At 34.8% G+C, this 22,575-nt stretch overlaps 1 protein-coding gene across 3 annotated transcripts in view; it reads left to right on the top strand.

Annotated features, from left to right (window-relative positions):
- Positions 1–22,575, top strand: part of GRID2 (glutamate ionotropic receptor delta type subunit 2) — a 1,472,825-nt gene that overhangs the window by 885,542 nt on the left and 564,708 nt on the right. For all 3 annotated transcript variants that reach the window (XM_026015616.2, XM_072755651.1, XM_026015615.2), the window contains exon 5: positions 773–826. In XM_026015616.2, coding sequence (XP_025871401.1) covers positions 773–826 — 54 coding nt within the window. The remainder of the gene's footprint in view (positions 1–772; positions 827–22,575) is intronic.

The following is a 22,575-nucleotide window of genomic DNA, read 5'->3' as shown; positions in this document are numbered from 1 at the left end:
CATTACACACACACACACACACACACACACACACACCTGCTCCACACACATGAGGAGCCCCCAGCTTACTTTTTTAGTCCAAGCCAAGAATCATTTAGAATCAATTTATTCAGTTAGTCAATCAAGATCACTACCTATATATTGTTTGCTTTTTCTTTTATATAAATTATTTGTGCTTATGTTATTAGCAAGCTAAAAGCTACTGAAGTTATCCAGCCATAACTTAATATTAATGTAATGTTTATTGCTGTTAGTTTTTACATTCAGCTAATTTTACACTTGGTTCTTAGAGAACACAGCACAAAGCTTTTCAGGACATAGAGCAGTTTACTTTAAGAAAATAGCAAGCATACATACACAGAGAAATAGCAGAAGATAAGAATGTTAAGTTAGAGTCAGATTGTGGAGGGATACATACTTGGATAGATAATAGAAAGCCATCAAAGTTTATTTGGAATAGGAAATGTGACTTGACCTACACTCCTGGTTAAATCACATTGTATAGTATATATATATTTTTAGTAGAAACCTGTTTTTCTAGGCTTTTGATGAATTTTACTTTCAAACTTAATTAGCAAGTCTACAGTGCATCTACACATCGAACACAAATGCTTCTACAGTGCTCTGCTAACAGTTTTCCATCTTTAATTTAATAACAGATCTTTCTAACATGTGATACGGATTTATTCAGCCCTTTGCAGGTATGTTGGTTTGGTTTGCTTTGGTTTTCACTGTTAATGCTGACTGATGGACGGTTTCTCTTCTATTTCAGGTTGTGGAGACGAATTTGGTTGCTTTTGACTGTCACTGGATCATTATAAATGAGGTAACACCAACTAAACCTTACTGCCAACTCCGGGTCCTGTTTTCATGTGGTTAGTCATGGCATTTCCTATGGCCTTGAATTTCTAAGAGGAAACAGAACACCAAGTAAAATGTCAGCTTCCTGGGATGCTAACTAAAAATAGAATAAGGAGTTTAAAAAAATTATCAATGGCTTTGTATGAGTAAAATAAATGGAGATGGTCTTCCCACTGAGTATCTTTTAGTCTTTTCCGTTGGCATACACTGACTGCTTCGGGAAATCATCTTTATACCAAGTACAGTTCTTCTTTGTAAGCAAAGTGAATTCCTCTCAGCAGATTACTTGTGTTCCATTTATAATCTAATGTGTTTCTAGAACTTTTTTATCTACCCTCCCCTTACATGAGGATTTTTTTCTTTTCATAATGAAATACAACTATTTTAAAATTCATCACATTTCCAAATGCCTTATGAAAGTGTATTGATTTTTGTAAAGACAATACACAGATTAAAAATATATTACAACAGGAGAATTCTGTGAGATAGATCGGTCCATTGGTACCTGTCAGAATTGGAAAGGACAATGAGCAAATCAGTCACCAACAATGAGATCACATGAATTTGTCCTCAACAAGACCTAGTACTCATATCATATCTATTACTTATGAATAAAAAGAATGTATTATTTATCTGTTAGCTATGTTACTATGGACATATAATAATTCTGTGTTGAGGCTTTTTTCATTTGTACAGTAAGTATAATAATATTTACTTTGTAAATTCATTATAAATATTGAGTGAGATATTACCTAATATTCTCAGATGTAGTGCTGACAAATGACACTCAATAAATGATACTACAATAATGATTATAGAACATGAAAGTTCACAGATAAGTTTCTCACTTGTTAATTTGTTGAATGCTAAACATTATTCTATGAAGCATTGAGAGAATGAGGTTCATAGAGGGTAAACGATTTTACACAGAAAAATAAAAATGATTCACAGTTTCAAGTTGTGTCCCCTGGTAGAATTTTAGTATAGTTCTTTTTTTTAGCTATGATTAAAATATTGCATCATATTAGTTTTAGGTATGTAACACAAAGATTGTATATATATATATCTATATAAAGATATATATATATATACTTAAAAGTGATCATCACAATACATCTAGTTACCATATGTAGGCATACAAAGTTACAGTTTTTTTTCTTATGAAGAGAACTTTTAAGATATACTCTCCTAGCAGCTTTCAAGTATGCAATACAATATTACTGACTATAGTCACCATGCTATACATTACATCCCCATGATTTATTTATTTTATAATTGAAGTTTGTATTCCTTAATCCCTTTCACCCACTTTCCCCATCCAAATCCTCCTCCCGCCTTGGCACCCACCAATATGTTCTCTGTATCTATCAGTTTTGTTTGGCTATGCATGTTCATTTCTTTTGTTTTTAAGATTCCACATGTAAGTGAAATCATAGGGCAATTGTATTTGTCTGTCTGATTTGTTTCACTTAGCATAATACCCTTAAGTTTTATTCATGTTGCTGTGAATGGCAAGATTGTATTTTCTTTTCAAACTAAATAGTGTTCCACTGTGTGTGTGTGTGTGTGTGTGTGTGTTCATTTATCCATTGATGGACCCTTAGATTGCTTCTATATTTTGGCAACTGTAAGTAATGCTGTAATCAAATAATAAAATAAGGATGGTTATGCCTTTTCAAATTCGTGCTTTTCTTTTCTTTGAATAAATACCGAGAAATGGAATTGCTGGGATCACATAGGTTGTTTTTTCTTTTAATTTTTTTGAGGAGATACCATATTATTTTCTGTAGTGGCCACACCAATATACATTCCTACCAACACCGCACAAATGTTCCCTTTTCTCCACATCCTTCTCAACACTTATTATTTCTTATATTTTTGATAATATCCATCCTAACAGGTGTGAGGTGATATCTCATTGTGATTTTGATTAGCATTTCACTGATGATTAGTGATATTGAGCATTGTTTTGTGTGCTTGTTAGCCATCTGTATGTCTGTTTGGGGAAAAAAAATGTTTGTTCAGATCCCCTGCCCATTTTTAGACTTTTTTTTGCTATTAAGATGTATGAGTTCTTTATATATTTTAAACTTTTTTTTTATTCATTTATTTATGAGAGAGAGAGAGAGAGGAGTGGAGGAGGGGCAGAGGGAACGAATCTTCAGGCAGACTCCCCTGGAGCCTGACATAGGGCTTGATCTCTACAACCCAAGAGATCATGACCTGAGCCAAAAACAAGAGTCAGACACTTAACTGATTGAGCCACCCAGACGCCCTTCTTTACATATTTTGGATATTAACCTCTTATCAGATATATGCAAATACCTCCTCCCAATCAAAAGTTTGCTTTTTCATTTTGTTGATGGTTTCCTTCCCTGTGCAGAAATTCTGTTTGTTTTGTTTTTGTTTTTCTTTGTTTTTAGTTTGAAGTAGTCCTAACTTGTTTATTTTTTGCTTTTGTTGCCCTAGCCTTTGGAGTCAAATCCAAAAAGTCATGGCCAAGACTTATATCTAAAAGCTTACCACCTTATTTTCTTATAGAAACATTACAGTTTCAAGTCTTACATTCAAATATTTAATCCATTTTAAAGGTTAATTCTTGTGTGTGGTATAAGATTTGTTTTCTTTTTTTGAGTTTATTTATTTATTTTAAAATTTTAATTTAAATTCAATTTGCCAATGTATAGTAAAACACCCAGTACTTGTCCCATCAAGTGCCCTCCTTAGTGCCTGTCACCCAGTTACTCCATATCCCCACCTACCTCTCCTTCTACAATCCTTTGTTTGTTTCCTAGAGTTAGCAATGTCTCATAGTTTGTCTTCCTCTCTAAATTTTCCCCACTCAGTTTCTCTCCTTTTCCTTATAATCCCTTTCACTATTTCTTATATTCCAAACATGAGTGAAAACATATGACAATTGTCCTTCTCCAATTGACTTATTTCACTCTGCATGATACCCTCCAGTTCCATCCATATTGAATCAAATGGTGGATATTCGTCCTTTCTGATGGCTGAGTAATATTCCATTGTATATATAGAACACATCTTCTTTATCCATTCATCTGCCAAATGACATCCTTCTACAGTTTAGCTATTGTGGACATTGTTACTATGAACATTGAGGTGCAGGTGTCCTAGGTTGCACTACATCAGTATCTTCGGGGAAAATACCCAGTAGTGCAATAGGGTAGCTTTATTATTTTTTACTTCTTGAGGAAATTCCACACTGTTTTACAGGGGAGCTGTACCAGTTTGCATTCCCACCAACAGTGTAAAAGGGTTCCCCTTTCTCCACATCCCCTCCAACATTTGTTGTTTCTGTCTTGTTAATTTTAGCCATTCTCACTGGGGTGAGGTGGTATCTTATTGTGGCTTTTATTTGTGTTTCCCTGATAGCAAGTGATGAGGAGCATTTTCTCATGTGCTTGTTTGCCACGGGTAAGTAAGTCTTCTTTGGAGAAATGTCTGTTATTGTCTTCTGCCCATTTCATGACTGGATTGTTTCTTGGGTGTTGAGTTTGACAACTACTTTATAGATCTTGGATACTAGCCCTTTATCTGATAGGTCATTTGTAAATATCTTCCCCCTTCTGTAGGTTGTTGTCTAGTTTTATTGATTCTTTCCTTTGCTGTGCAGAAGCTTTTTATCTTGATGAAGTCCCAATAGTTCATTTTTGCTTTTGCTTCCCTTGCCTTCATAGATGTATCTTGCAAGAAGTTGCTGTGGCCAAGTTTAAAAAGGGTGTTGCCTGTGTTCTCCTCCAGGATTCTGATGGATTCTTGTCTCACATTTAGATCTTTCACATTTCAGCATTTTGAGTTTATCTTTGTGTATGGTGGAAGAAAATGGTCTAGTGTCATTCTTCTGCATGTGGCTGTCCAATTTTCCCAACACCATTTTTTGAAGAAACTATCCTTTCTCCAGTGGATATTCTTTCCTACTTTGTCAAAGACAAGTTGACTATAGAGTTGAGGGCCCATTTCTGGATTCTTTATACTGTTCCATTGGTCTATGTGTCTGTTTTTGTGCCAGTACCATATTGTCTTGATGATCACAGCTTTGTAATACAGCTTGAAGTCAGTCATTGTGATGCTCCCAGTATTGGTTTCCATTTTCAACATACCTCTTGCTATTTGGGGTCTTTTCCCATTCCACACAAATCTTATTTGTTCCAACTCTGTGAAGAAAGTCCATGGTATTTTGATAGGGATTGCATTGAACATATAAATTGCCCTCGGTAGGATTGACATTTTCACAATATTTACTCTTCCAATCCATGAGCATGGAATCCTTTTCCATCTCTTTACATCTTCCTCAATTTCTTTCATAACTGTTCAGTAGTTTTTAGAGTACAGATCCTTTACTTCTTTGGTTATTTTTAAAAAGATTTTATTTATTTATTCATGGGAGGCACGCACACACACAGAGGCACAGACATAGGCAGATGGAGAAGTAGGCCCCATACAGAGAGCCTGATGTGGGACTCAATCCCGGGACTCCAGGATCACACCCTGAGCTGAAGGCAGGCACTTAACCACTGAGCCACCGAGGTGTCCCTACCTCTTTGGTTATGTTTATTCTTAGGTATCTTATGATTTTGGGTGCAATTGTAAATGGGATTGACTCCTTAATTTCTCTTTCTTCAGTCTCATTATTAGTGCATAAAAATGCCACTAATTTCTGTCCATTGATTTTGTAACCTCCCACATTGCTGAATTGCTGTATGAGTTCTAGCAATCTTGAGGTGGAGCCTTTTGGGTTTTCTATATACCACACCATGTCATCTGTGAAGAGGGAGAGTTTGACTTCTTCTTTGCTAATTTGAATGCCTTTTATTTCTTTTTGTTGTCTGATTGCCGAGGCTAAGGCTTCTAGTACTATGTTGAATAACAGTGGTGAGAGTGGACATCCCTGTTGTGTTCCTGATGGTAGGGGACAGGCTCTCAGTTTTTCCCCCTTGAGAATTATATTCACTGTGGGCTTTTAATAAATGGCTTTTATGATATTGAGGAATGTTCCCCATATCCCTACACTTTGAAGAGTTTAAATCAGGAATGGATGCTATATTTTGTCAAATGTTTTCTCGGCATCTATTGAGAGGATCACACAGTTCTTGTTTTTTCTCTTATTTATGTAATCTATCACATTGATTATTTTACAAGTCTTGAACAACCAAGATCCCACATGATCGTGGTGAATAGTCCTGTTAATGTACTGTTGGATCCTATTAGATAGTATCTCGGTGAGAATTTTTGCATCCGTGTTCATCAGGGATATTAGTCTGTAATTCTCCTTTTTGGTGGGGTATTTGGTTTTGAGATAAGGTAATGATGGCCTCATAGAATGAGTTTGGAAGTATTCCCTCCACTTCTATCCTTTGAAACAGTTTGAGTATAATTGGTATCATTTCTTCTTTAAATGTTTGGTATAATTCCCCTGGGAAGCCATCTGGCCCTGGACTTTTGTGTCTTGGGAGGTTTTTGATAACTACTTCAATTTCCTTGCTGGTTATTGGCCTGTTCAGGTTTTCTATTTCTTCCTGTTCCAGTTTTGGTAACTTTTAGGTTTCTAGAAATGCATCCATTTCTACCAAAAGGCCTACTTTGTTGGCATATAGTTGTTCATAATACGTATTTAAAATTGTTTGTATTTCCTTGGTGTTGGTTGTGATCTCTCCTCTTTCATTCATGATTTTATTAATTTGAGTTTTCTCTCTTTTCTTTTTAATAAGTTTGGCTAGGGGTTTGTCTATCTTACTAATTCTTTCAAACAACTAGCTCCTGGTTTTGTAGATATGTTCTATAATTATTCTGGGATCTCTATTTCCTTGAGTTCTACCCTAATCCTTATTATTTATCTTCTCCTGCATGGTTTAGGCTTTATTTGCTCTTCTTTCTCCATTTCCTTTAGGTACAAGATTAGCTTTTGTATTTGAATTTTTCCCAATTTTTTGAGAGAGGCTTGTATTGCAATGTATTTCACTCTTAGGACCACCTTTGCTGTATCCCAAAGATTTTGAACAGTTGTATTTTCATTTCATTACTTTCCATGAATCTTTTTAATTCTTCTCTAATTTCCTGGTTGACCCATTCATCTTTTAGTAGGATGCTCTTTAACCTCCATGTGTTTGAGTTTCTTCCAAATTTTTTCTTGTGATTGAATCTAGTTTCAAAGCATTGTGGTCTAAAAATATGCAGGGGACAATCTCAATATTTTGGTATCGGCTGAGACCCAATTTGTACCCCAGTATGTGGTCTATTCTGGAGAAAGTTCCATGTGCACTTGAGAAAAATGTGTATTCCATTGCACTAGGAGGGAATGTTATATATATATATATATATATATATATATATATATATATATATACACACATCTGGTCCAGTGTATCATTCAAGTCCCTTGTTTCTTTGGTGATGTTCTGCTTAGAAGATCTGTCTTTTGCGAAGAGTGCTGTGTTGAAGTCTCCTACTATTAATGTATTATTATCTATGTATCTCTTTACTTGGGTTATTAATTGATTGATATACTTGGCTGCTCCCTCATTAGGGGCATAAATATTCATAATTGTTAGGCCTTCTTGTTGGATAGACCCTTTAAGAATGATATAGTGTCCCTCTTCTTCTCTTACAGTCTTTGGCATAAAATCTAATTCATCTGATATGAGGATTGCTACCCCAGCTTTCTTTTGAGGACCATTTGATTGGCAAATGGTTCTTCACCCCTTCATTTTCAGTCTGGAGGTATCCTTAGGTCTCAAATGAGTCTCTCATAGACAACATATAGATGGGTCTTGTGTTTTTATCCAGTCTGATACCTGCATTTTTGATGTGATCATTTAGCCCATTTATGTTCAGAGTAACTTTTGGAACAAGGGCAATAGTAGTACCTATTCAATCCCTGTTTTGTGGATTGTTTCTTTGGGCTCCCTTCTTCTTTTACAGGGTTCCCCTTATTATTTCTTGTGGAGACAGTTTTATGATCACATGTTCTTTTAATTTCTATCTATCCTGGAAGTTCTTATCTCTCCTTCTATTCTGAATGAGAGTTTTGCTGGATAAAGTATTATTGGCTGCATGCTTTTCTCATTTAGTACCCTGTATATATAACACCAGCCCTTTCTGCCCTGCCAGGTCTCTGTGGATAGATCTGCTGTTAATCCAGTATTTCTCCCCATATAAGTTAAGAATCTCTTGTCTCTAGCTGCTTTTGGAATTTTCTCTTTATCTTTGAAATTTGCAAGTTTCACTATTAAATTTCGAGGTATTGAACAGTTTTTGTTGATTTCTTTGTGGGGGAGAATCTTCCCTATCTCTTAGATCTGAATGCCTATTTCCTTCCTCAGATTAGGAAAGTTTTCAGCTATGATTTGTTTGAATATACGTTGTGGTTCTCTCTCTTTCTCTTGTCCTTTTTTGGAATCCCAATAAGATGAATATTATTCCTTCTCAAGCTATCATTAATTTCCTGAAGCCTTTCCTAGTGGGTTCTTAATTGGTTTTCTCTTTTTTTCCCTCAGCTTCCTTCCTTTCCATCAACTTGCCTTCTATGTCACTCAGTGTCTCTTCCACCTCATTAACCCTAGCAGTTAGAACATCCAGTTTAGACTGCATCTCAGTTAAAGTATTTTTAATTTTGGCCTGATTAGATCTCAATTCCGCAGTAAGAGAATCTCTAGAATCCTTTATACTTTTTTTCCAGAGACACTGGTAATTTTATAATTGTACTTTGGAATTGTATCTCTGACATGTATGGAATTGTATCCCTGACATGTATTCAAATCCACAACCACCAAGTCTGTGGCAGAGAGTATTACTTCCGGTTCTTTCTTTTGTGGTGAATTCCTCCTTCTAGTCATTTTATCCAGTGCAGAGCTGTATGAGTGAGCAGAGTCAAAAATATCAACCATAATCTAGTAAAATATACTCTAGACAATTCCAAAGAGGTCAGAGATCTGAAAATAAAAGAAAAAGAAGAACAGAACAAAATAAAACAAAAGGACCATGAAAGTGAAAAATTTTAAAACAAAATAGTAAGAATAAAAAACAAACAAACAAAGAAAAAAAGGGTTTGGTGAGGAGAAGTGGTAGTGGAGAGAATATAGTCTCCTCGAGGGGACCTAGAAGGTGATCCTCTTGTTTCTGACTGTATTTTGTTCTGCACGTTAGAAGATCCTCAGTTCCAAATTTATATAAACCAGTAAAATATACAGACCCCACATCAACCACAGAAACAAGTTAAAAGAGGGGTGCAGAATGGGAAGGAAGAGAGAATATAGTCTCACAAAATGAACCAATATGGTGTTCCACTTGTTTCTTGGTGTATTTTGGTCTCTGTGTTAGAAGGCACTAACTTCCACCATTATAAAACAAAACAAGATAAAAAAAACCCATAACTTGTATATCTACCAAAATTAAGTTGAATACATTGAAAAGAATCCAATAATGAAGAATATATCTAAGACTTCTAATTGTAGAAATATGAAAGTCTAAAGGGAAAAAGCTTAAAAATGAAGAGTTGGTAAAATATTGTATTTAAGGCAGGAAAAGAGAAAAAATATTGGAAATTTTTAACCTGAAAAATAAATGAATTGTAAGGAAAAACCTCTAGTTCTCTATACTATTTCCCCTCAGTCCTGGAGCTTTCCAGTGCTATGTGGTCAATAAACTTGCATTTCCCTTGTTCTTCCAGCAGTTCTTCTGGAGGTAGGGGGTCTGTTGCACTGATTATCAGGTGTCTGTGCCTGGACAGAAGTGCCCTGCCCCTTGCCAGGTGCTCGGCTCAGTATGAGCTGTTTATTCTGTGAGGCCTTTGTTCCCTCAAGGCCATGCCGCCCCCAGGTGAAAGGCGGGAGGGTGTGGGGGGAGAGATGGTAGCCAGATCTCTAGCTCTGGAGCCAACAGACCCCTGCCAGTACCAAACCACAGTCTCCCAGTGCACACTGGCCTAGGTGCTCCCTATCCTTATTGTGTCTTGGGGAATATTGAGACTCACTGAACCACCTGTGATTCTGCCCTATTCCCCACTGAGCACTTTCAATTAGGGAAGATTCTTTCAGGTGCAGATTTTTAAAGCTCCCGATTGTTCACAGCTCAGCTTTTGGGCCCAGTTTGCCACAGCTCCCCTCCCCCACCTTTTCTCTCTCCACCTTCCTATCTTGTCAGAAGCAATCACTTTCTCTCTGTAGCATTCCAGCTGTTCTCTCTTTACATCTCAGGTTGAATTCGTAGCTCTTCAGCATGTCTTGAAAGTTATCTATTTAAGTTTTGTGGAACCACATGAATTGAGGACCCAAACTCTTTTGCCATCTTGCCTAGCTCTCTGGTATAAGATTCTTTCTTTTTCTTTTTTTTTTTTTTTTAAGATTTTATTTATTTATTCATGAGACACACACACACACACACACACACACACACACACACAGAGAGAGAGAGAGAGGCAGAGACACAGACAGAGGGAGAAGTAGGCTCCATGCAGGAGCCGACATGGGACTCGATCGTCGTCCCCAGGATCAGGCCCTGGGCTGAAGGCAGCGCTAAACCACTGAGCCACCTGGGCTGCCCCAGATTCTCATTTAATTCTTTTGTGTGGTTGTCCAGTTTTCACAACACCATCAATTTTGGACTGTCTTTGCTACTGTATATTTTAGGTTCTATTGTTCTGAATTAACTGACTGACCATAAATGTGTGGGTTTTTTTCTGGGCTATATACTGCGTTCCATTGATCTATGTGTCTGTTTTTCAGCCAGTACCAAACTATTTTGATTACTATACTTTTGTAATACAGTTTGAAATCAAAGAGTATGATGCCTCTGGGTTTGTTCTTTCTCAAGATAGCTTTGGCTATTTAGGATCCCCTGTGTTTCCATGCAAATTTTAGGATTGTTCTATTTCTGTGAAAAATGCCTTTGGAATTTTGATAGGGATTACAAGGATTCTGTAGATTGCATTGGATAACATGGACATTTTAACAATATTAATTCTTCCAATCCATCAGCATAAAATATATCTTCATTTAGTTATGCTTTCTTTAATTTATGTCGTCCATGTCTTACAGTTTGCAGTTTACAGGTCTTTTGCTTCCTTGGTTAAATTTGTTCCTAGATATTTCATTATTTTTAAGCAGTTGTGAGTGGGACTGTTTTCTCAATTTCTCCTATTTTTGCTGCAACCCATAGATTTTGGTATGTTACAATTCATTTTCATTTGTCTCAAGGTATTTCTTTGTTCATTTCTCCATTGATTTCTTTGTTGACCCTTAGTCATTCAGTAGCATGTTGTTTAATTTCTACATACTTATGAATTTTCTTCTTGTAATTAATTCCTAGTTTCATGCCATTATGGTAGAAAAAGATGCTTGATATAAATCTAATCTTCTTAAGTTTATTGAGACTTATTTTGGTAGTAACATGATTTATATTAGAGAATGTTCTTCAGTGCAATTTAGAAGAATGTATGTTCTGCTGCTTTTTGATGGAATGTTCTGTATATATTTATTAAGTCCATCTGGCTTAACGTGTCATTTAAGGCCACTGTTTTCTAATTAATTTTTTGTCTGTAAGATCTGTCCATTGATATAAGTGGGATATTAAGAGTTCTCAATATTATTGTATTGCTGTCAATTTATCCCTTTAGCTCTGTTAATATTTGTTGTGTATTTATGCAATATTATGTTGGGTGCATTAAATACTTACAAATGTTATATCTTCTTGCTATATTCACACTTTTATTATTGTGTAATGCTCACCTTTTGTCTTCAATTACAATCTTTGTTTTAAAGTTTATTTTGTCTCATAAAAATAGTTACCCCAGCTTTCTTTTGAATTCCATTTGCATGGAAGATCTTTTTCCATACCTTCATTTTCAGTCTGTGAATGTCCTTGCATCTGAGATGAGTCTCTTAAAGGCAGTATAGAGATGGTCTTGTTTTTGCTTTGCCAATTCAGTCAATCTATATCTTTTGATTGGGGAATTTAATTCATTTACATTTAAAATACTTTTGATAAGTATGTACTCATTGCCATTTTGTTCATTGTTTTTTGGTTCTTTTGTAGCTCCTCTCTATGTTGTCTCCCCTTGTGATTTGACGGCTTTCTTTAGTTTTATGCTTAGAGTCCTTTCTCATTATCTTTTGTGTATCTCCTATAGGTTTTAGCATTGTGGTTACCATGAGTTTCACATATAACTCCCTATAAAAGAAAGTCTACTTTGAGTTGATAGCAGGTTGAATTTGAACACATTTTAAAACTACATTTTTATTCCATCACGTTTTATGTTTTTTATGTTACATTTTGCATGTTTTTCTTTTGTGTATCTCTTAAAGAACAATTGTAGTTATAGTTTTTTTAACTACTTTTGTCTTTTAACCTTCATACTAGTTATAAGTGATTAATCCACTACCTTTACTATATATTTATCTTTACCAGTGAGACTTTTGGTTTCATGTGTTTTGTGATTACAAATTAGTATCCTTTTTTCCTGCTTAAAAAAAGTCCTTTTAACATTTCTCATAAGGCTGGTTTAGTGTAGATGAACATGGCTTTTGTTTGTCTGGAAAAAATCCTTCAATTTCAAGTGATAATTTTCTCAGAGTATTTTTGGTTGGAAATTTTTGTTGTTGTTGTTTTTTGTTTTTTGTTTTTCCTTTTAGCTCTTTGTATATATCATACCACTCTCTCTGGCCTGCAAAGTTTCTGTTGAAAAATATGCTGATAGCCTTATGGGGATTTCCTTATATGTAACAAGTTCTTTTCTTACTGTCTTTTAAGATTTTCTTCTTATCTTTAAGTTTTGAAATTTAATTATAAAGTGTCTTGGTGTAACTATCTTTCGGTTCCTTTTATTTGGAACTCTCTGAACTAACTCGATCCGGTTGTCTGTTTCCTTCCCCATATTAGGGAAGTTTTCAGCCATTATTTCTTCAAATAAGTTTTTTTGTTCTTGTTATTGTTCCTTCCTTTCTCTCTTCTCCTTCTGGGACTTCTATGATGTGAATTTTGTTCTGTTTGATGTAGTTTTATAAGTTCCTTAAGCTATCTTTGGTTTTTTATTTGTTTTCTTTTTGCTGCTCTGACTGGATGAGTTCTACTTTCTTGTTTTCAAGATAACTGATCTTTTCTTCTGCTTCATCTAGTCTGCTATTGAACCCTTCTAGTGTATTCTTCTGTTGAATTATTGTATTCTTCAGCTTTTTGACTTCTGTTGGTATTTTCTTATGTTGTCTATCTCTCTTTGAAGTTCTCACTGTTTTTATTCATCTTCTTCTGAATTTGATGAGCATCTTTATGCTTATTACTTTGAACTCTCTATCAGGTAAATATCTCTGTTTCATTAAGGCTTTTTTTCTGGGGTTTTATGATATTCTTTTGTTTGGAGTATATTCTTCTGTTTCCTCATTTTGTTTGACTATGTTTGTTACTATGTATTAGGTAAAATAGTTTCCTTTCCCGGTCTTGAATGAGTGGCCTTGTGTAGATGATGAACCTTTAGTCAACCCTGCCCTGGCTCTTGGTTGTCTCTGAAACCTTTGCAATTGTCTAAGCAACCTGCTTTATTCTTGATCAGTCCCAACTGTTAAAGTTGTGCCAAATCCTGCCTGTGTTCCAAAGGGAGGGATCTTAGCACCTAGTTTCAGGCTAATTGGAAGCCAGATGCTCAGGCACCAATTTTTAAAGGATGCAAATATATAACATCCTGTAGGACCACAATTGTAAACCCTGTTGGCCTCAAGACCAGTCCATGTAGAGGTGCTACCTTGTAAAAACTGAGTTCCAGACAAGTATATAAAAACCTTTCTTGAGGTACTGGCAAGCTGCAGTGGGGCCAAGGGAGAGCACAAAGATCACAACCTCCAGCCTATGTTCTCTCACCTTTGAGGCCTTTAGGTATGAGGCAATCCTGAAGACTACCCCTCTGGCTGAAATTCTAGGACAAATAAACTAGTTTGGTTTTTTTTTTTTTTTTTCATAGAGAGATGTAGGTGTTTCAGTCTGCTTTCTGTGCATGTCTGCTGGCTTTATAGGAACCACAGGAGAATGCAGAGGTGGGCCACAACTACCAGCACTAGCAAAGTAGAGTGACAGTGCAAAAATGGTGCCGACCAGCACCATCAACCCCAGAGAGAGGCCAAAATGCCCCTGCCGCTCTGGCAGATGTATTAAGATTAGCAAATGAATTTATTTAATAAATACTGTAGGTGGTATTCAAATTGTTGAATTTGCACTGGGTCCCAAGATGAATGAGTCTATGTGCAAGCTCTTTAAAAATGGAACCTCAATTCCCTACAGCCCTTAGGATCTCCTAGATGTAAGCCCCATTGGTTTTTAAAGCCAGACACTTTGAGGGCTTATCTATCCATGGTAGGTCCCAAGGTCTGGGATGCCTGAGGTAGCATAAACCCCTTGCTCTGTATTTATGAAATACCTCTCAACTGTGTGTTACTATACTGGGGGTGTGGTTTTTGGCAAGATCTCATCTCTGCCTCTCCTACCCATTTTGACATGGCCCTTTTATCTTTCATTGTGGAGCAACAGCTCAGCTAATTTCCAGGACTTTTTTCAAAGGGATTGTTCCATACATAGCTGTTGATCTACTGTGTCCAAGTGAGGTGAATTCAGGATATTCCTATGATATTTATTTATTTATTTATTTATTTATTTATTTATTTAAACTTAGTTGATGCACAACATTATATTAGTTTCAAGTGGGTAATATAGTGACTCAACAAGTATTATGTTATACTCACCACAAGTGTAGCTACCTTCTGTCACCACATAGCACTATTATAGTATCATTGACTATATTTCTTATTATGTGCCTTTTATTCCTGTGTCTTATTCATTCCATAACTGGAAATCTGCATCTTCCTCTCCTCTTCACTCCTCTTCGCCAATCCTCCCACCCCATCCTCCCCCTCTGGCAACCATCAGTTTGATCTCTGTGTTTATAGATTTGATTCTGCCTTCAGTTTATTTGTTTATTCACTTGGTTTTTGTTTTATTTTGTATTTAGATTCCACATGAGTGAAATTGTATGGTCTTTCTCAGTCTGAGGTATTTCACAGAGCATAACACCCTCTAGGGCCATACGTGATGTTGCAAATGACACAAACCCATTATTTTCATGGCTGCATAATATTCCTGTGTGTGTGTGTATCCATTTGTCTACCAGTAGACACTTAGATTGATTCTGTATCTTGACTATGCTGCTGTCTTGAACTTTTTCTAATGGTTCTCTCCAGTTCAGTGTAAAATGTCTTATAAGCCTGTTTTGGGCCTGCCCAGCTTTAGGGCTACATGATTTGTTGCTGCATTTCTCATGTCAAGTTAAGATATATTTTTTTCTGAGATTCCCCACAGATGATAATATGTATGTGTGTATCATTCTTTCTAGTGAAGTTTTAATACCTTCTAATTTTCTAATACCTCTCAATTTTCTATCTACAATGACTAACATCAGGATAGAGAGAAGGGAAAAGGAAATCTTAGTACATTTTAGAATAATTTTTCAAATTAGGTGTCTTAATTTGTATTTTTCAACATGGAATCTGTGGGTCAAGTAATTCAGTTTGCCAAATACTATACAACCATTAAGTGGTGATAATGGGTTTTAAAACATTTTTTACAGTCTAAACTTTTTTTTTTATAATTCTCCTTATAGATTTTTTAAATTTCTGCTACCTCAATTTTAATCTTATGGAAATGATTTATCCCATTAATTTTTGTCCTTAGGTTAATTATTTTCTAGATTACTTTCTTTGAAATAAAGAATCTTCTTACTTTTTTGTTTTTTATCTTATATCCAACTTCTGCTGGGGAAGAGAGTACTCGGATTTCCTGGTATAAAACAAGCTGGAGTCATTTCATTTGTTTGTATCAGTAGAACAAGCCAGGAAAAAAGTGATTTATTGCCTCCTTAGAGAAATGGATTAATTAAGCCAATTAATACTTAGAATCATTAAATTAAAAGGCCCATTCCCTTCTTTTCTTTGATAATATTACATAGGGGACCCCTGAATTACTTTTTTTTTCCATATCCAATTTAACTTCTAACAACATGCCTGGATCTTAAAAGTGTGAATGCAGGTAGAGCTCCTGGAACATAGATAGTCATTTCTCTTCTGCTTATGTGTCTATTTGTACTGTGGGAGAAATTACTCCTTCATATCATGTACAGGAAGTCTGAGGAGACTTGAGTATATTTCATTAGTGATGAATATTAAGGAAATAATAATAATACTTTATATTTTATATATATTTTATAAACATTAGGACTTTTTTTAACTTAGAATTAAATTTCTTCCATAACATATTAGAAGGAAAATGCTGTCTTTAAATGGATGTTCAATAATTTGAGCCACTGTTTTGTGAATAAAACATCCACACAGGGGATCACTGGGTGGCTCAGTGGTTTAGCACCTGCTTTCGGCCCAGGGTGTGATCCCGGAGGCCCAGGATTGAGTCCCACATCAGGCTTCCTGCATGGAGCCTGCTTCTCCTCTGTCTGTGTCTCTCTGTCTCCCTCTCTGTCTCTCTCTCTCTCTCTCTCTGTATCTCTCATGAATATATAAATAAAACCTTAAAAACACACACACACACACAAAGTGATCTAACCAGCAAATAAGTCACCAAATGTTAGAAGTATGAAAGACCACAATTCTCTTTTCCTCCACCACACTTGGATTTTCTACTGTAAGCTGCCATAACTATTTATAATGTCACCTTTACCATTACTGAAATCCTGTGTCCTTTTTACATACAATTCTTCTTACGAGTCCTTGAGCAGAGGAGTCATTTCTTTTGGGAAGGTCAATACCACCTACCTTCTGAAAAAATCTGATGTTCACAGCCCACAGTTTATATTATTTTTTTTTATCTAAACTAGGCTCAAATTCAGAGATCAAGCATGTTTTCTATATTTTCATTCTTTTTTGTTAATAATAAATATATTTTTTATTGGTGTTCAATTTTCCAACATACAGAATAACACCCAGTGCTCATCCCGTCAAGTGCCCCCCTCAGTGCCCATCACCCATTCGCCCCCACCCCCCGCCCTCCTCCCTTTCCACCACCCCTAGTTCGTTTCCCAGAGTTAGGAGTCTTTATGTTCTGTCTCCCTTCCTGATATTTCCACCCATTTCTTCTTCCTTCCCTTCTATTCCTTTTCACTATTATCTATATTCCCCAAATGAATGAGAATGAGAACATATAATGTTTGTCCTTCTCCGATTGACTTATTTCACTCAGCATAATACCCTCCAGTTCCATCCACGTTGAAGCAAATGGTGGGTATTTGTCATTTCTAATGGCTGAGTAATATTCCATTGTATACATAGACCACATCTTCTTTATCCATTCATCTTTCGATGGACACTGAGGCTCCTTCCACAGTTTGGCTATTGTGGACATTGCTGCTATAAACATCGGGGTGCAGGTGTCCCGGTGTTTCATTGCATCTGTATCTTTGGGGTAAATCCCCAGCAGTGCAATTGCTGGGTCGTAGGGCAGGTCTATTTTTAACTCTTTGAGGAACCTCCACACAGTTTTCCAGAGTGGCTGCACCATTTCACATTCCGACCAACAGTGTAAGAGGGTTCCCTTTTCTCAGCATCCTCTCCAACATTTTTGGTTTCCTGCCTTGTTAATTTTCCTCATTCTCACTGGTGTGAGGTGGTATCTCATTGTGGTTTTGATTCGTATTTCCCTGATGGCAAGTGTTGCAGAGCATCTTCTCATGTGCGTGTTGGCCATGTCTATGTCTTCCTCTGTGAGATTTCTGTTCATGTCTTTTGCCCATTTCATGATTGGATTGTTTGTTTCTTTCGTGTTGAGTTTAATAATTTCTTTATAGATCTTAGAAACTAGCCCTTTATCTGATATGTCATTTGCAAATATCTTCTCCCATTTTGTAGGTTGTATTTTCATTCTTAAGAAAAATCATCATTATCCATATATCTGCAGTCAACATTCTTCCAAATGATTCCATTTGTTTACCTCATTTTTCCTGAAATATGCCTTAGTAAACTTGACTTTCACTACCTTTACATCTTTTATGAGTTGTTCATACAAATTTATAATGAATGAATCAAATTTATCCTAGTTTCCATAAAAGAAATATGGATGTTTCAAATTTGCTAGGAAGTTAATAAACTCTAAAAGTAGCAACAACAATAACAGCAAAAATCTAACAATATGCAAATGACCATTTGACTGAACATAGAAAACATGAATCTGTCTAGTTCGGTTTGTGTAGCTACTATTTTGTTGCTAATTTTAATATGGGTTGCAAACATTTATTTAATCTATTGCACCAATAGTTTTTTAGAGGGGTACTATAAATCAAACTTGGCATTGTGCATCATGATACAAATTGATGTACAAACTTGAAAACAATATATTTTTTTTCATTTGCATTAAGTATGCTATAATAATGAGAGGCTGTACTAGCTCATATGGTATAATCAATCATAAGTTAGTAGTTGGTAATGGTATTTATCTTCTCCCTGCAATCAGTGAATCCAGCTCGAACAGCCTTTCCATATAAGTATTGTCATCCCCTCAGGGTCATGAAGCAGATGGCCTAGCACTTTATTTAAGTTTTACAAAAGTTAGAAATTTGGTTAAAAGATATGCACAGTTTAAAGATGCAAGAAGCATAATGCTATAAGCACTCTCTATTCTTTGATAATACTGAAACTGACCTTTGATGTCCTGACTTCTTATTCAAATAATTTAAGTTAATCACTGCAATTGAGTTTTGCAGTTAAGGAGAAGTTGTTTAGATTTTTTAAAGTCTATATGTGTAAAAGGATGCTGTTCATTTTTCCTAGTTTGGTGATTAATTGAACTGCTCAGTGCTAATCTCTCAAGCAGAAAGTTGCCATTCTGCTGCATTTCCTGCTGGTATATAGCCTACAGTTGGTTTTGTTCTGTATTTCAACATTATGTTTGTGTAATTATTTCACATTAATGTTAAACTTTGTGGAAGCATCAAAGTATCATCTTTGCTAAAGCATTAAGAATATAAACACCAGCAAAAATAAGAACAAAAAGCATCATCTTTTCAAACTGTGCCACAAAGTACACTGCTTAATAATATTACCAAAATCTGGATTATTTGGTAAGTGTTGAAATTGTGAAAGCATCTGTTTCTACACTTAAAATTTCAGGTATCTATCTTTAGAAGATAGTTTGTTGAAGTCTTGCCATTTATTCATTTATTCATTCATTTAAAAACTTATCAACATTTAGTGAATACCTGCTATAAGCCAAAAACTTTGTTAGATGCTAGGAGACATAAAAAGAGAGAGAGAAAGAGAGAGAAGGAAAAGAAGGGAGGATCTCTTCTCCAAAATAGTTTGTATAGTGGAGGTTGGCATCTGATCTAATGGATTTTGAGAGTCTTTCCTTCCTATCCTAATGAATTAATGGAATTCAATAATTTTAAACCTAGGCTGATACACTACAAAGGTTTGGGAGTGAGTCAGTTCTAAAAGATTTGTTCTGGAAAGTGGTTGTTTCTGGATGGAGTTGTATCCCTACCAGCTATTTTAGCTTTCCTCTTCCTTCTCTCTTACACAGTTCAGGGTTCCCCTTGCTTAAATTATTACAGCAAATTGAATACAAATATTTTCTTGAATATATATGAATATATATGAATTTTTGAATATATATGAATATATATGAATATATATTGAATATATGAATATTTTCTTTCTGACTTGATTGTTAGTAATTTTGATCATCTATGTAAATTATTTTTTAAAAAAGACTGAATGCCTTATTTCTAAAGAAATAGAAAAGTTATACATAACAAACATGTTTTTTTAAATATTGCATTATTAATTCTTATTTCACAAATATACTAATTCATATAAGAATACAGAATGGACAAACAATTTTGTTATTCAGCCTCTTGAAATTCTTTAAAATTCAGAAAATTTGGGGATCCCTGGGTGGCCCAGCTGTTTGGTGTTTGCCTTTGGCCCAGGGCGCAATCCTGGAGTTCCGGGGATCGAGTCCCGCCTTGGGCTCCCAGCATGGAGCCTGCTTCTCCCTCTGCCTGTGTCTCTGCCTCTCTCTGTGTGTGTCTATCATGAATAAATAAATAAATAAATATTTAAAAAATAAATAAATAAAATAAAATTCAGAAAATTTCAGTGCATCTTTGAAGAAATTAGCATAATTTGGTAGTACTGGAGGCTGGGGAGAGTGAGTGTTTGAACTTGTTATTTATGTAGTTATTTTTAAAATCTTTTTTATACAGTTTACACATTTTTTCAAGTTCAGATTATTAAAACAATGTAGATTTAATAGATTATAGAATAGTTTCATATTTTATTATAGAAGTTTACTTATGTTTTGTTTTTTTAATAGATTAAGTATTCATTTGACTTTCAGTGTTTACATAACATTGCATCTGCCACTCTTGAAATGCACCTTTTGAAATGCAGAAGTAAAGTTCTGTAAATATAAAATAGCTGCCTAATCAAGTTTTCATATCACTATCAAACTATTTTTTGAGATCAGGTGTCAAAACTAAAACTGCAAGTGAATTTTTTGAGACAGACTGTCTGTTAACTTTATTCGGAATGGCAGATTCTTTCCTCCCAGAAAATTACTTCCTTTTCCCCAAATAATAATAGGCAAATATATTCAATTTAAATTGGCATTTCCTCAGATATAGTTTAGTCGTTTAGACACCTGAGAGCTTCAGCTTTCGAAACCTATAAAAGGTAACCATCCTTTTTTGTGGGCTTGAAAATAGTCCCCTTAAAGACTTTGGCTCATGATACATTTCTTTATCATTCCTTATAGAATCATCAGGGCGTTCAATACTTAGAATAATACATATTTATAGCTTTAATTTCTATCATTCATGACTATTAATTTAAATAATTCTCATAAGGAAGTATGGATTTCTTGTATAATTACTTTGGAGAGTACTTTTTTATAACATTTATAAATTCACACCATGAATAAAGAATATTTTGAATGAAGATCTTGGAATTTCTCTGATTTTATTTATAAAATAAGAATCACAGTATCTGAATTAAAATGTAGTTTTCAGCAGAAAATAAGACAATAGATGACATGCTTACTATTTTGTCAGATATATAATAGAGAGTTAATGTAAGTCTATGTACTGATGAGCTGATTTGTAGTTCATCATGTGTAGAGCAGGTACAGATGGTGCTGTTGGACAAAATGTTGGTATAGTTTAGCATTAACTAAAGAAAAAGACCACACATATAACAAAACTTAGTTATCATTATGAGAAAAGTGGTAGGATCTCTGTCTTTTAAATGAAAACTCTTGTCTGTACAACATGGAATTTAAGAAAAAGAAGGAAAGAAAAGTAAAGACAAGGAATAGCAATATTAATTACTTTTAACAGATTTCTGGTTAAACTTAAGGCTTGAAATGCAGTTGATGAGACACTGTTTAATTCTGCTTTGTGAATAGATGATAGAGAATTACAAAGTGACCTGCTTTTTGCCAGATAATGTTTCTGGTGACTAGTGAAATGACATAGACTAAAGAAAAAAGACAGCGTTTTAAATGAGAAAAATCATTTTTTTACGGTACATTAAGGATTAATTGACTAGAAATCCAGGATATTATACTGGATACAGCTGATGGCAGGTGTTATTTTATTTTCAGTAAATCTATATTTTGTAAAGATCAAAAATAAAGAATGACTTTTAAAGATCATATGTGCTTTAAGTGAGAATAATATGTAATTGATCTATAAAGGAAAAGAAGACACTCTATACCTGTAGATGGTCCTTTTTCTTTTTCATTATTCTGTAATAGTTCTTTGAATCAAAACCAAGAAATGCTCACTGCAGTCCAAAATTTATCTTGTGTCAAATCTTTTATTTCTGCTACTGTAAGAATCTATTGAAACCAATAATATGTTAATTGCAAAGGCTTCATTGATTTAAGATGTTCCAAATAGACACTATGAAGCACAAACTGCTTTAATAAATGCTGCCTTAAAACCCAAATTTATTCTGACCATTTCTATTCAAATTCCAGTTAGAACAGATGTTATATTATGAAAATATTATTTCATTGTTATTACTTCTACATCCACGATTGAGCCAAGTCTTAAAATTGAAGTCTGGAGTTGGGAGATGGGAGGTAAAGGAAGTAGAAAATATGTTTTTTGAGTTTGACACATACTCACATGCAAAATAACATCAATTTGGGTAAAGAACATTGAGATTTTTTTCATTTGCTTATCCTGGTTCACATTTATATCAATAAAAAAGTTTCATCTTTATGAACACTTTGTTTAATGTTCTTTAACAAGAGAAATGTATGAATTGACACCAGTAGTTCTAAGAAATAACTGGGAAATATTTTCTTTTTAATGTCCTCTTGCTTTCTCTACTTGCTTTATTTAAAAACCTCATGTTTCATTGCTTGGAACAAAACATATTACACTCACATTACAGCCATCTCCTGGGTACTCAGAGTACCTGAAATGCCCTTTTTCATGACCTTTGTCAATGTTTAGACAAATATTTTTCTAAAATGTTCAACATAACACACTACAAAATTAACATAAATAAGATGCATTTAAGGCAATTTCTCCATTTAGGATTATGTAGGCATTAATGTATATAATTTAAAGCACTAATAACACCTACAAATGAGTTGATCATTTTAATGAACATGTACTTTTTCATTTCAATATGTACTAAGCACTAA

Source organism: Vulpes vulpes, chromosome 4, assembly GCF_048418805.1.
Source record: "Vulpes vulpes isolate BD-2025 chromosome 4, VulVul3, whole genome shotgun sequence".
Taxonomy (NCBI): domain Eukaryota; kingdom Metazoa; phylum Chordata; class Mammalia; order Carnivora; family Canidae; genus Vulpes; species Vulpes vulpes.
Note: the sequence above shows the minus strand (reverse complement) of the source record. Positions and strands in the feature narration are given on the sequence as shown.